Source organism: Thamnophis sirtalis, unplaced genomic scaffold (assembly GCF_051295495.1).
Source record: "Thamnophis sirtalis isolate CommonGarterSnake01/CBP01778 unplaced genomic scaffold, rThaSir2_p1.2 scaffold_3, whole genome shotgun sequence".
Lineage (NCBI taxonomy): Eukaryota > Metazoa > Chordata > Lepidosauria > Squamata > Natricidae > Thamnophis > Thamnophis sirtalis.
The window spans coordinates 49,716,591-49,729,476 of NW_028261383.1; the positions used below are offsets into that span (position 1 = coordinate 49,716,591).

Consider the following 12,886-nt stretch of genomic DNA (forward strand, 5'->3'; position numbering starts at 1 on the left):
AGAATCATATTTTAATAATGATTGCTTTTATATAGTTTTATTTTATTGTTGTATGTCATCCAGAATCCTCTGTTGTGAAATGGGCAGTTATATACGGTAGATTTATTTTTTAAAAAATACATATTCATTCCCTGCTCAATTGTTTTGTGCATCAAAAAAAAACCCCTCTTGCTGGGCAATTAGTTGATCTTTCTTATTCCTGAGACAAACCCAAACAGACAGAACTTATGAAAACTCCTGTCCATTTCCTCAGTGGGCTCTTACACAACCCTGCAAGGAATGTATGAAAGAGACAGAAAAAGTGATGGTAGATAAGAATCTACCATGAGGCAGAACCAAGTAATATCATATCACAACTGAAACAATACTCCAAAGCAGGGTGGAAGTAAAGAATAAGAAAATAATTGGAGGTAATAGCCTTCCAGCCTCCTTTGTAGCAGCTAAAACTAAAGGATAGATCCACACAACCTGTGACATGTGGTACCAGGATACAAAGGTGATTTTCTTGATTGGAAGAGAGGTCTCAATTATGCACAGTGTAAACACAAACACATACTATATCTATCCAAAAGCTGGTTGTCTATCCCCAATAAATGCAAACTAAAATGCTAATCTTAAAAATATTTTACTAAAGGAACAAATGAATATCAACAAGTTTGAAAACAAGAGCTACAGGTGGATTCAGACAAGTATTGCTTTTTTACAATACTTACTTTCACAAGGTTAAATCAGTTCTGTTTACAAAAGTACAAGACTTGCAAAGATAAAGGCACTATCTACAGAGATTATTCAGAAGATGCCAAGACTTCATGTCACATAAAGTTTTCACTCTTGTAGAAGGATTTTGTATGATTAAATAAATATCCAAATATTGTGAACACATTCTGAGCTGTTCCAAGTCACAACTCCCCAAATAATCTGCTGCCTAAAAGTTTAAACTTCACACAAATAACTATTTCACTAGAAATAATTAACATAAAAAGTGTGTAGCAACACATGCCAATACTTTCATCATAAAAAACCCTGTGAGGATACAGAATAGGTAACCTCTAAACTTAATTATCTGAAAGAAATATCAGTAACAACTTTAGCCTTTTGAAAGAATTTCCAGCAATCTAGATAACAATCAGAATAAGAGAAAGGAAACCCCAAGTTCTCATAAACCTATCATTTCTACAGCACTGCTGTAAATATCATATACTTTTATATCTAGTATTTATACTTTATACTATTCTGAAATACTAAGCTGTAGTATTTCACATAGAACATCCAGTATACTTAAAATACACAACACAAATCTGAATGTTTATATTCTTCTTACTGTACCCATACAATTCCACATCCAAATATATTGATAAATTGAAGATGTTAATGCCCCTTTCTCTTATCACCTCTTATTTTATTCAGCAGTGTTCCTGAAACCAAAATGACACATAAAAAAGCCAAGCTTCTAATTATATCTAAATGTCCCAAGAAATACTCAGTAACTTTTGACTTAAAAATAGGCCATATTATTAACAATATCAAATATTATACCTTTACAAATATTCAATTTTATTAAAAGGTCACAACACAAAATACCAAATGTAAACACCTTTCTCTTCCAGTTATTTCATGCTGCTACCATTATGGTAAGCCAATAAGTCAACTTTATTACAATTAAGAATGGAGATATTTCAATATGACTATGTACCTTGTAGAGGTGCCTTTCCTGACATCACATATGCTGCATTTGAAGGCTTCAGCGCTGTTTCTAAAGGTGCAGACACTACAATCCCAAAAACCTTCATCAGCTACAGGTTTAGCTTGCCTTTTGGGTCTTGAGAAGTGCATATATGAAGAAGGGTAAAGAAGGAGAGAAGAAATAAAATGTGTTAGAAACAAGATAATAAAACAAGGCTATTTCATGTTACATTCTGCTGGCCTGCTTTTCTTTTCCTCTGGCTAAAAAAGTAATCACATTTTTTGGAAAGAGGTAAAAAGGGGGGGGGAGCAGGAAGAGGTGCAAAACATTTATAAACCTGAACTACACTCTGCTTCACTCTCACCAAATACATATTCTGCTTTCCCCCATTACTATATCCCTGAGTGAGAGAGGAAAGGATAACATTTCCTCTCAATCTTCAATCCCAAGACAATCGATTTTCACTCAACACGGAGTACCAGTGAATCTAGAAGGGAAGGGAAAAGGATGGTGAAAGGCATCTGAGAGGGCTTGAAACCCTCCCTCTTTTTTGGTGGGGAGGGGGAGCTTAATTGTACTTTAAAGGATTGTAGGCGTGTCCCTCCATGCGCCCCCTCTGTCTGTCTGTCTGTCTCTCTCTTTTACCTTGTTAAATCTCCCTTTGTCTGGAAGAAGTCAGTGTGAGGAGATGTATGTGTGTGAAAAGAGAGTGAGGAGCCGCCATAGCTGCTCTAACACCAGATTAGCCCTGGCACCGACACACATACACACACACATATACACACACACAGAGGGACACAAACATTTGCTCTCAGCTTTGCTTTTTACACACTCCCTCCATCTTAAGAGCCACCCTGGGCACCGAATGCAGCCTCCCCCCACCCCCTTACGTCTTACCACACAAGGAGCTTCCAGCTTCCCCTCCTCTCCACCCAACACCATTGGAAAAAAAAGGAGTTTTACCGTACCTGGCTGGGAAGGAGGCAAGCAAGCAAACAAATAAGGCTCTCTTCCTTACCCACTTCCTCCATCTTAAAACCCCCCTCCTCTACCACCACCACTACTACTACTACCACCACCACCACTACTACCACTCTGTGGCCTAGTCCCCACACGCAGCGCCTCCCCAGAGCATAAGGCGGAGGTGGGTGCTCTAGCTGGCACCCGCGCATACTCCTTTCTATTCCCTTTCCACACTCCCTCCATCTTAGGAGAAGCCCTCTCTCTCTTTCTCTTTTTTTAAAGCCCGCTTCTCCAAAGCGCCTCGACTTCTTTCCCCCTTCCTCACCTGGTCGGGCTCTTCTTGTCGCCCATGGTCATGGATCGGTGGAGACGGGGCCCCCTCTCCTCGCCTCCTCGCGCACCCGGAGCGGAAGGCAACGGGGCTGAGTCCTCCGACCAGCAGGCTCCGGCGGCTCCTCAGCAGCCGCCGCCGCCGCCGCTCCTGCCGCTGCCAGGCTCCCGCTCCAGACTAGGCAGCGCAGGGAGCGCAGCCCCGCTCTTCTTCCCCTCCCTCTCTCTCTCTCTCTCTCTCTCTCTCCAAGCTAGGCAAGCACGGCTACAGCGGGCGGAGCTCGCGGCCCTCCCCGGCCAATCCGGGCAGCTCGGCCTTCGGCTACCGCTGGCGCGAGGGAAGGGGAACGTGCAGCACCCCCTCCCTTCCACCTCACACACGCGCACCCCCTTCAAAGCCCGTCAGTCGCGGCGGCGGCGGGCCAACGGCTCCCTCGGCGACGAATGGAGGTCGCCCCGATTTCGTGCGAGAACCGAGAGGAGCGTGTCGTCGTCGTCGTCGTCGTCGTTTGGGCGGCGCCTGGCCACCCACAAGGCCAGCATGTGACCCCGCCTCGGTTCAGCCGCCTGCCGCTGGGAGCCGAGAGGGTGGCCGGTGTGCGGGTCGGATCCGTCCTCCTGATGAAAGTGGGGCGGGGAGGGAGAATGGGGGGGGGGAGGTGGAGTAGTGAGAGGGGAAGGGAGAGGCGTTCGCTTCGCCTTCCCCTCTGTTGGTGTGCCTGCGCCTCGAGAGTGGGGAGGGGGGGAAGCAAGTGTGAGGAGTCGGTCGTAAGAGGACGCGGAGGAGCCCGCCGCGTCTCTGAAGTTGCTGGCCCCTTCGCGCGAAGGTGCTTTCAAACTGTCGCCCGCCTGTCAACGCCCGCGTCGTCTAACCCCGGATTTATCCCGTTAAAGCGTGTCAACCTGGCTCGCGCCGTGGCGGCTGCCCTCTCTGACGCCCAAGAGGCCAAGCAAAGACTGGGGGGGGGGGGGCGGTCCGGCCGACGGGTTAACGTTAGAGAAGGAGGAAGCAAGCCCCCTCCCCCTCTCTTTAGCTCCGCTGGAACACGAATTGAAGGGAAGACGTGCCCACCACACCTTGATCCTCCGGACTGTGTGATTACTCTGCTTCCTCTGGAAACTACCTCCCCAAAAAGTAGGGGTGGGGGAGTGCGTGCCAACGCTCACATACACTTGGTTTAGCCACAAGTACCACAGCCTCTACAGCAGTGGTTCCCAACGTGGGGACCCACGCCCCACGGGCGGGCAATTTGATTTTTAATGGGGGGCAATTTGAACCTTGTTTAAACCAAGTTAATGGCCTTTTAGGCTTCTTCCCCGTGAGTACAGTTCACTTTTTGAGTAAAGTAAGAATTATGTGGGGGGGGGCATTTTAAAGATGCTTAGGTGGGGCATGGCCAAAAAAAAGTTGGGAACCACTGCTGTAGAGGTTTCTTTTCAGTTGCCTTTTCTGGGAATTGAGAAATGTGTGTCAACATTTGCTCTTCCTGTGTCATTCATTACCTGCCCCCCCCCCCTCCCCGCAGCATTCAAGGTTACTCTGCAAGCAGTCCTGGATACACTGGGTGCACCATGGAATTGCATCATTCACGTCGATGAATTTCAAATTGACAATCGTGGAAAGCTTTTAACCAATTCAGGTGGTTAAAATGCAGCAAATTTTTAAATTTATGCCGTCTCAGGATTAAATTGCCAGTGATCTATTAATAGGTCATAACAGGAGACCCATGTCAGCCTAGCTGAAAAAAGCCCAGTGGAGGAAAAAAAACGTATCACCTTTTCTGACTTACACATATTACTAAAATGCAAACCCTTCTGATTTATGGCAGATACATTTATCCCAAGTTTGCTTGTGAACGAAGTCTGAAAACTTTGTCATCAAGACCATGAAGACACTGAATCCACAAATCACAGAGGAGAAAGAATATGCCACCAAACTAGCATCTCAAAGAGCTGCTCAGTTTCCCTCAGAAATTGTATCTCTTGCATATATTTGTTTATTGCCAACTAAGCTATTTATTTATTTATTTATTTATTTATTGTTTATTTCCTATCAGTCTGATATCTAAAGGATGAGAGGCTTCATCCATGAGTATTTTTTCCTCTCAATGTAAGGTTTTGTAACATGTAATTTTGGAGTGTAACTTCCAGAAAATCCCCAAAATTTACCTGAAAATGAAATATCTCACTATCACATAACAGGACAATTATTAAAGCCAATTTAAAAATTGTCTTATTTTTTGTCATCCTAAAATGTATAATTATCAGGTAATTTAAATTTCTATTTATTCTTGCTTTTACTTTATGAAATAAAGTGGAGTATAAAACAGTATTTTTCACTGCTAGAGATTTTTTTATGTATAACATTCTAATTTTAGCAGAAATCAGTCATTGTTTTGTCTAGATTTCCATCTTCAAAAAACAGCATGATTTACCAGCGGAGGAAAAATGTAGTTTCCAGAAGTATCCTGTGATGCTCCTCCGAGTTCAACAGTGTCTTTGGACTGTTTTCATGCTCAAATATCAATCTGAGATTTATTAATCTTCTCTAGAAGAAGAAAAGTATTCTGGAGATAAAATATGTAATATACTCTCTGAATATTCACTGTCACAAACTCAAAGACCAAGTATGACAAAATCTATGATTTAAAAAAAACAAGGAAGAAAAAAATAATTAAAATATGGACATTTACAGAATCTAGTTACACCAGCAAGCTTACCAAAAATTGACAGATTCTAATGTGTTTCAGAGGTTTAAGAGATTTGCCAATATCATAACCACAGTTAAACATTCCTGTGCCAGTATAATTATGCTACCTCATGGTGCCAAATAGAGGTGACTTTTATGCATCCACTTGTGGCGTATATTATAAAAATAGACAACCAGAAGAGCCTTTTAATTTTAATGCTTAATACAGATTTCAGCCTGCTTTTTCTATGGTTAAAAGCACAACTAAACAAACTTCAAGTGGAATTTAGTTACAGTTCTGTGCAACTGATATGTAATTCTCCATCACATGTTTGTGTAAACCAAATGTTTATTCCTTACCAAAAAGAATATTGTTTTCATAAACTTATATGCCTAATGAAGCATGCAAAAATGAAATAAAATTATACATATACAAAGGTCTACATGTATCTCAGTTTTATACATAACTAAAATAGGGCTTAATCTCAAATAGGTGTTTATAGGTTAGAACCTAAGGATTTTGTGAAGATTCTTGATTAGCATGATGTCTCAATGATTTTTTTTGAAAAAGAATCTTTTCATGACCCACTGGAACCTCTGGTAATTAATATGATCCATCAAAAGGAAGACCCAAGAGCCTTAAGACTTGAATCCCAATGTAGACGTTTTTAGGCTGGAAGTGTTTGGTGTAGGTGCAGCACCCTCTTCCCACTTGAATGTGTTTTAGCCTATATTTAATACTTTATAATTTTAATTGTTCTCATTTATAATTAGTTTTTATATTGCTATTTTTACTACTTGTAAGCCATTCAGGGTTACTGGACAGTGAGCTGGGTAGCATATAAATTTAATAACATCAACAACAATAACAGCAACAATTGAATCATTGCTTGAACGCCGTTGACAAATTCAGCATCGGTCAATTGCAAAAGGCGGCTTTACTGAGAATTGCTGTGACAATATCTGTAATGCCATCAAAAATCCACATCTACTTACCCCGAGTCCTTGGTAAGCCTCAATAGATAGACAAAAATGCCAAATTCAGTCTGAGCATCTGGCTGACTGTGATAATAATAATAGTACCTGTTGGTTTCTGTGAAAATACAATTCAAGTATTAATTAAGTAAATATGGACAACAGCTGACAACTTCTAATTTTATTTTGAGAGCAAATTCTGGATGCTGTTTGTCCTGATTCAGTTCTTCTGTGTGATTACCTTCTCCATAACAAGCAGACAGGCAGCAAAGAAGAGGCGGACAGGTAGCTAAAAAGTGAAAATAAAGAGCACCAGTGTCTGCTGCCTTGGTTACATATGCATCTGTCCAAAGGAAAAAGAAACACTTTACAATCATATTGAGCCTATGTATAGAAGAGACATGTAAGTGGATTAAAGTCTTGCAAGTTGCATAACCAACTAGACTCTATACTACCTGCAAACCATGATGAATATAACAGAAAAAGGAAATTTGAGAAGGAGAAGAGATTGAAAAGCAGGTGAATGGAAGACAAGAACAGAACTAAAGCAGAAACTGCTTTATTTTTTTATTAACTAAAACTGTTTTGCTATCAGGTCTAGGGACCTCAGGGGACTGGTGAATTAGTGAGGCCGTTCCGTTTGTTTTTATACTTTTTAAAATATTTGTAACAACAATAATACTAATTACTTGAGATTTTTATTATCTGCCTAATTGTTTTGAGCTTTGTTATATGATGTCCAGAGTTACTTGTTTTGTGATATAGATGGCTATATGAATTTGACAAATAAATTAAAGCTCAAAACTTTTTTTAAAATGAAGAGACAGAGAAAAAAGAGAAGTAGCATAGATAAGCTGAACTTTGATAAATATATCACATTGGTACTTTCCATGAAAGATAAAACGAAAGGCTATATATAAGAACCAATAACTAGTTATCTGGAAGAGGAAAAAACAGGAACTCATGGAAATTTCGGCAATTGTCGGAAATAAATAGTGAAGATCCACATGTTCTAAAATCAGATAAATTCAAGAATAGCAGAGTTGTATGAAAGATTCAGTGTGCATTCAGAAGAGGAATGCTTTCATGTGCTTTTGGCAAATGGCAAGTTCCCCAGTTGTCCAGCTGGTGAATCTTTCAGAGTTGTTTGGGTAGTCAGTCACTATAAGAAACTGACCTTGAACTCTAAATTTAGACTTTGTTTTGCTCTTCTTTGCAGATGGCATATTATAAAACTGTAAATAAAAAGATTTCACAAAGAAACTAGAACTCTATGGATAAGATTATTTGTTTTACCCATGATGCAAACCTTCTGAAGAAGAAATACTATACTAATGAGAAATTGTGTCCAGGAAGAGATTTAGACAAGGCCATTCAAATAACAAATAATGCTAATTCATACCCTCCTTTATGTTAAACTTCATTCTATACAAATGCAGAATAACTGTGAGATGAACTAGAATGTCTGGGCAGACTACAAGAACAATAATTTATTATTTGAAAAGTTGTGGCGTTTTTCATTACAACATTGAGCTTTCATAGCAAAAGATTAATTATGTAGTTCTTCAGTCTTCTTTGTTTCTTAGCAAATATTATAACATTAGACACTGAAAGCCTGCCAGCCCTTCTTACAAGAGTGTAATTTCACATGATTTATAACATATGTGACACAAGGTAATTATTCTGTTCATAAAATACGCTCTTAATATGTAATTTTAGACCCAGTTTTGAGTGTTGTGTTTTTATCTAAGAACTTGATTGTGCAACTTTAAGTCCGTCAAGAGATTTCAGTTTTGATTCCAGAGATCAGAGAACAATTCTTAGATTAATATAAAGTAGGAATGACTGTGATCTCATGTGGCTATTATCAAAGGTCACACTTCTGCATCAATGACTTTCATAGGATAGTATAAAGTGCTGCCATTCCTGTTGATTTATGCTGACATTTTAAATCCATCTCTCAATTCTGCCAAAGTTCACACAAGTGCTTTTCCTTACCTGCTGAGGGGTAATCTTGTCTGCAAAAGGAGAGAAAGATGATTAGGCTCACCATAGTTATTTGGGTTTGGTTTAGCGCATCTGTATTCTCATTCAATTATGTTTTATTCAATAAACCTTTACACAATACATTGTGTGGGCTAATGTAATGTGTATAGTAACTCACTTTTTACATAGCACTATAGTGGAGTGACAGTGGGACTATGATAAGTTGCAAAATTCCAGATGTTCATTAGACTTTTTAAGTTGGTTTTTCTTTTCCTGCTGTCTAATGTTTGTCTGAATTTTTGCAATCCGTCTATGAGAGCTTTAAGTTAAGGGTCTATGGACTAGTACTTGTAAGTATTCTATACCTGTAAAGCCATTGTTCTCTTTCAGTGAGAGATGGGCGCTGGGATTCAGAGCATTTCATTGTCTTCAATCAACATCGAGTATAGATTCTTAAATCAGCAAAGGATTTTTGAAACAGATATTCTCTATTGGATATGGGATTCAAACCCTCTGCCCAAACCCCCGGAGAATCCGGCAAGGTAAAATTAGCAAATATGTGTGGATAGAAACATCTGAGTTTGTTTATCTTTTTTCAGTGGTGCTTTGCTTAGCAGGGTAGCTTTATCATTATTTCCCTTCTCTGTCCCTCTCCTTCTTTGTTTTGCTTGCTGGATTGTCAGTTAATGATTGCTTACTTTGGTATGCAGATCTAAGTCTAATGCCTGATAATCTATTTTTCAAATTCTTATTTCTTACCTTTATTTTTTAAAAAAACATAAAGTGGTGAGTTGTGTCAGCAGCCCTTGCTTGGGCTTGGTAACCCCTACTTAAAAAATAAAACTGGAACAATTTATTATGTCTAGTCCTGTGGATTTCCTATTCTGCCTCATCCAGATTCCTAGGAAGGTCACTTCTGTATTTAAGAAGATATGGTAGCAGCTTAGCCCAGAAGGGAAAAATTTACCTGGAGAGAACAGCAACACCTATGCCTTGGGAATTTTAAGTGTTTTATTTACGGTATTTCTTTTCTTTTAGAATGTGACTCTGGGTGGCATGCCAGTTAAGCCACCCAGAGTCACATTCATGTGTTTGGGCAGCTATATAAATTTGATAAACAAATTCAAAGGGATTGATAGGAAATAAGGCATGTTTAAGTGTGCATTGATGCTAACTGATGACCTTACAAGATTGGGGTGGTTTTTTTGTATGAGTATAATCTGCCATAGTCACATATAAACCGCGGGTTGGACTAGATGACCTACAAGGTCCTTTCCAACGCTGTTAATTTGTTAAAAAAAGTGTCCAAGGGCATACATTACCAATCCCTGCCGTACAAGATGACCCTCCAAATCTTTTGATGACAAAAGGAACAGGAATTGGTAAAAATGTCTCCCCACAGCTGTAAATTTTGAATCCTGAATGGACGTGGTTTCCATTTTCATTCATTTGTTAAGTGTAGCTAATGTATTTTCTTTTGCATTTGCTAAGTAGATGTGTAATGTCTAATTTATGCAAGTACAAATACAAATTCAGCTGGCAAGGGACTTTTCCTTGCTATCAAAGTATACCACCCTTAAAGCAACCTCTAATCGGATTGTTTCTGTTATGTCTGGATTCTCACCAGCATAGAGCTGATGAGATCCCAGGTTTATTAACCAGTACTGCCAGAACCAAGTTTCTTAAACTGCTATGAAATCTTATAAATCTATGCCAGCATTTTTCTATAAAATTAATGCTAACTATAAATGTTAACTCATTACTTCACTAACCAATATGGCCACACTAGGATGTACTTAGTCCAGTCTTGAAGTTTCCCTCTAATTGATTTGGGTTCTTAGAAATGCCATTTATCTGTTGAAATGTGATTTGATGAGTGAATATTCTCAAAAATAAGTGAAATTTGAGGACATAACAAAGAACAAGCTTTTCTTTATCACCGAAGAGCCACCATAGAGTAGTTCAATGATCAGCCTAGCAGACCTGATTCAAGGAAATCTAAGCTCAGTTCCACCCACAAACTATAGAGCTCCTTGGACTGGTCACTGAAAAGGCACTTGAGTAAAAAATGCAGCACAAACTAGCCTACCAAATGTTTGCAGATCCGTGGCAAATGTATCTACAAATATCAGAATTAGGCAAGCAATGATCTTCCCTGTGACATTCTATGGAAGGAAAAGTTGACTTTGAAGAAGTAATAGAGGCTTTTGGTGTAGAAGAAGAGTCCTGAGTATACCAGAGGGAGCCAAGAAAACAAACAAAATGGATCATCAAATAAACCAATTCAGTGTTCTCACTCACAGCACAAATGACCAGGCTCAAATTATCCTACTGTGGCCACATTATGCAAAGCCCAGCACTCTACTGAAAACTCTGAGGCTAGGAAAGAATATGACCACAAGTAAGCAGCTGTAGTAGCAATGGGTATAATACTGAACCTGAAAGGCCTGGTCAGGAACAGATTGTCATGGGGAGGGCGGGGGGGACTATGTGTGTATATGTTTTCTACAAGTAGGTACCAACTTGATGGCATATAATCAATCAATCAATCAATTATCCTCTGAAAATGTTAGTGTATGGGTCAGTGAGTTGTTCAAATGCAGGTAATGGCACTGAAGAAACCATGATTGTTAATCATGGATATGTATTAACACACTTGTCTCTCAATGTTGTCTGTCATATAGAGCTTTTGTAAGGATAAATTGAGAGAGGGAATATTTTGTGTTAACTGAGCTTCTCGAAGGAAAGATAATGAACTTGATTGATTTAAAAACCACCATAGGAAACACTCTGAAGATGCCTCTAGAGTCCCCCTTCCTTATTTCAAATACTTCTTTATCTGAAATATGGAGGACTAAACAGCTTTCAGGCTGTGCAATACATTACTTCTGGAACAAGATTACGTCCCTCCCCTTTTCTTTAATTTAAACAGATGGTAAGTAGCATCTGGCTGACCTTCTCTGAGCTTAGCAGATAGATCTAACTAGGGACTAACTAATACTTGAATTGCAATCAATCAAGAAAGCTCACACATTAGCCTATGGCTACCATACCCAGGCTGCAAAATCCAGGCAGCCACTAGTTAGCAGCTAATAGTAAGGGTTTTTTTTTTGCTGCACACTAGTGATTTCCTGGATTTTTGCAAGCTAAATGTAGCCCTTCTGGAGGCTAGACTGGGAAGAGTTGGGGGGGAAAAACCACCCTAAAAGAAGGCAATAGCAAACCCTCATCATTCTGTTGCCAAGAAAATGGCACAGCTTTGTCCATATAGTCTCTAGGAATCAAAAGTACTTTTACTTTCTTCCTTAAAAAGAGCATCCAAGATGTTCAGCCGTTTTGTTGTGAACATTCTTTATGCCTTGTCTGAATAGAAAAAGATAGACATCTGATTTATTAAATGCTATTAACTGTGGTCCCTTTGGAACTGTCTTAGTAGGACATCTGAATCTAGCCATTTTGGTTTGTAAATGATAATTAAGATCTGATGGATTATTTAACAATTTTGGTTTAAAACAAAACATGGTTGTGTATAAGATATCAGCCCACCCAACAGAAATTGATTGAAATTAATAATAAAATCCAGGCATGCATGTTTATCAATACATTCAAAGGGATTTACATCTGAGATAACATTAAGATTGGATCTATTAATAGAAATAGAATTTAAAGAATTTAAAGTTGAATCATATGCATATCTATCTGAGAATAAATGTAAATAGTATACAATAGGAATTACTTTTGTGTAAACAACATCACTTGGACCACATATTGTGCACCCTCTTATAAAGCAATAGGACCTAGTTTCTCCAAAAAAGTGAAATAAAGCACCCATGCTTGCTTTGTCCTGCTTTGATCTCTTCTGCTGCCTCTTCCAGTGTATCCTCTGGTACTTCAAACAGTTGGAAGAGGCAACACATTTCATCAAGGTGAGTCAAAGTGACCTCTCTCAGATCTAGGACATGATTACTGTACTATAGGTTGAACAAACCCAAGAGCTGTAATAATTCAATAAATTATGAGTAAACATCATGAAAACACAGTCTGTTGGTGATAACCCTTATGTTCAGAAATATCTGGTGTAAATTCTATGGCTCTTCAGGTTGCACCTCTTATTTCTGGAAATCACTGTCCCTCAAGAGAAGAGAGTTTTTCAGAATTAAACTAAAGTTTTCTAAAGAAAAGGGTATGTTTTTGTTTATTCATTCATCATTCATTCATTGTTTAAAGCACATCCCAAACAATGATACGATATGACTGGT

The 12,886-nt window shown here is 39.2% G+C and overlaps 1 protein-coding gene across 1 annotated transcript in view; it reads right to left on the reverse strand.

The window, feature by feature from the left end:
- The window catches only part of RYBP (RING1 and YY1 binding protein), a 63,696-nt gene extending 60,120 nt beyond the window's left edge, over positions 1 to 3,576 (reverse strand). Inside the window, exons 1-2 of the mRNA XM_014056050.2 lie at positions 2,973 to 3,576; positions 1,694 to 1,819 (exon numbers count right to left, since the gene is read on the reverse strand). Of these exons, the coding sequence (XP_013911525.2) occupies positions 1,694 to 1,819; positions 2,973 to 3,004 (158 nt within the window). The 5' untranslated portion in view covers positions 3,005 to 3,576. The remainder of the gene's footprint in view (positions 1 to 1,693; positions 1,820 to 2,972) is intronic.
- Between the last annotated feature and the right edge of the window lie 9,310 nt (positions 3,577 to 12,886).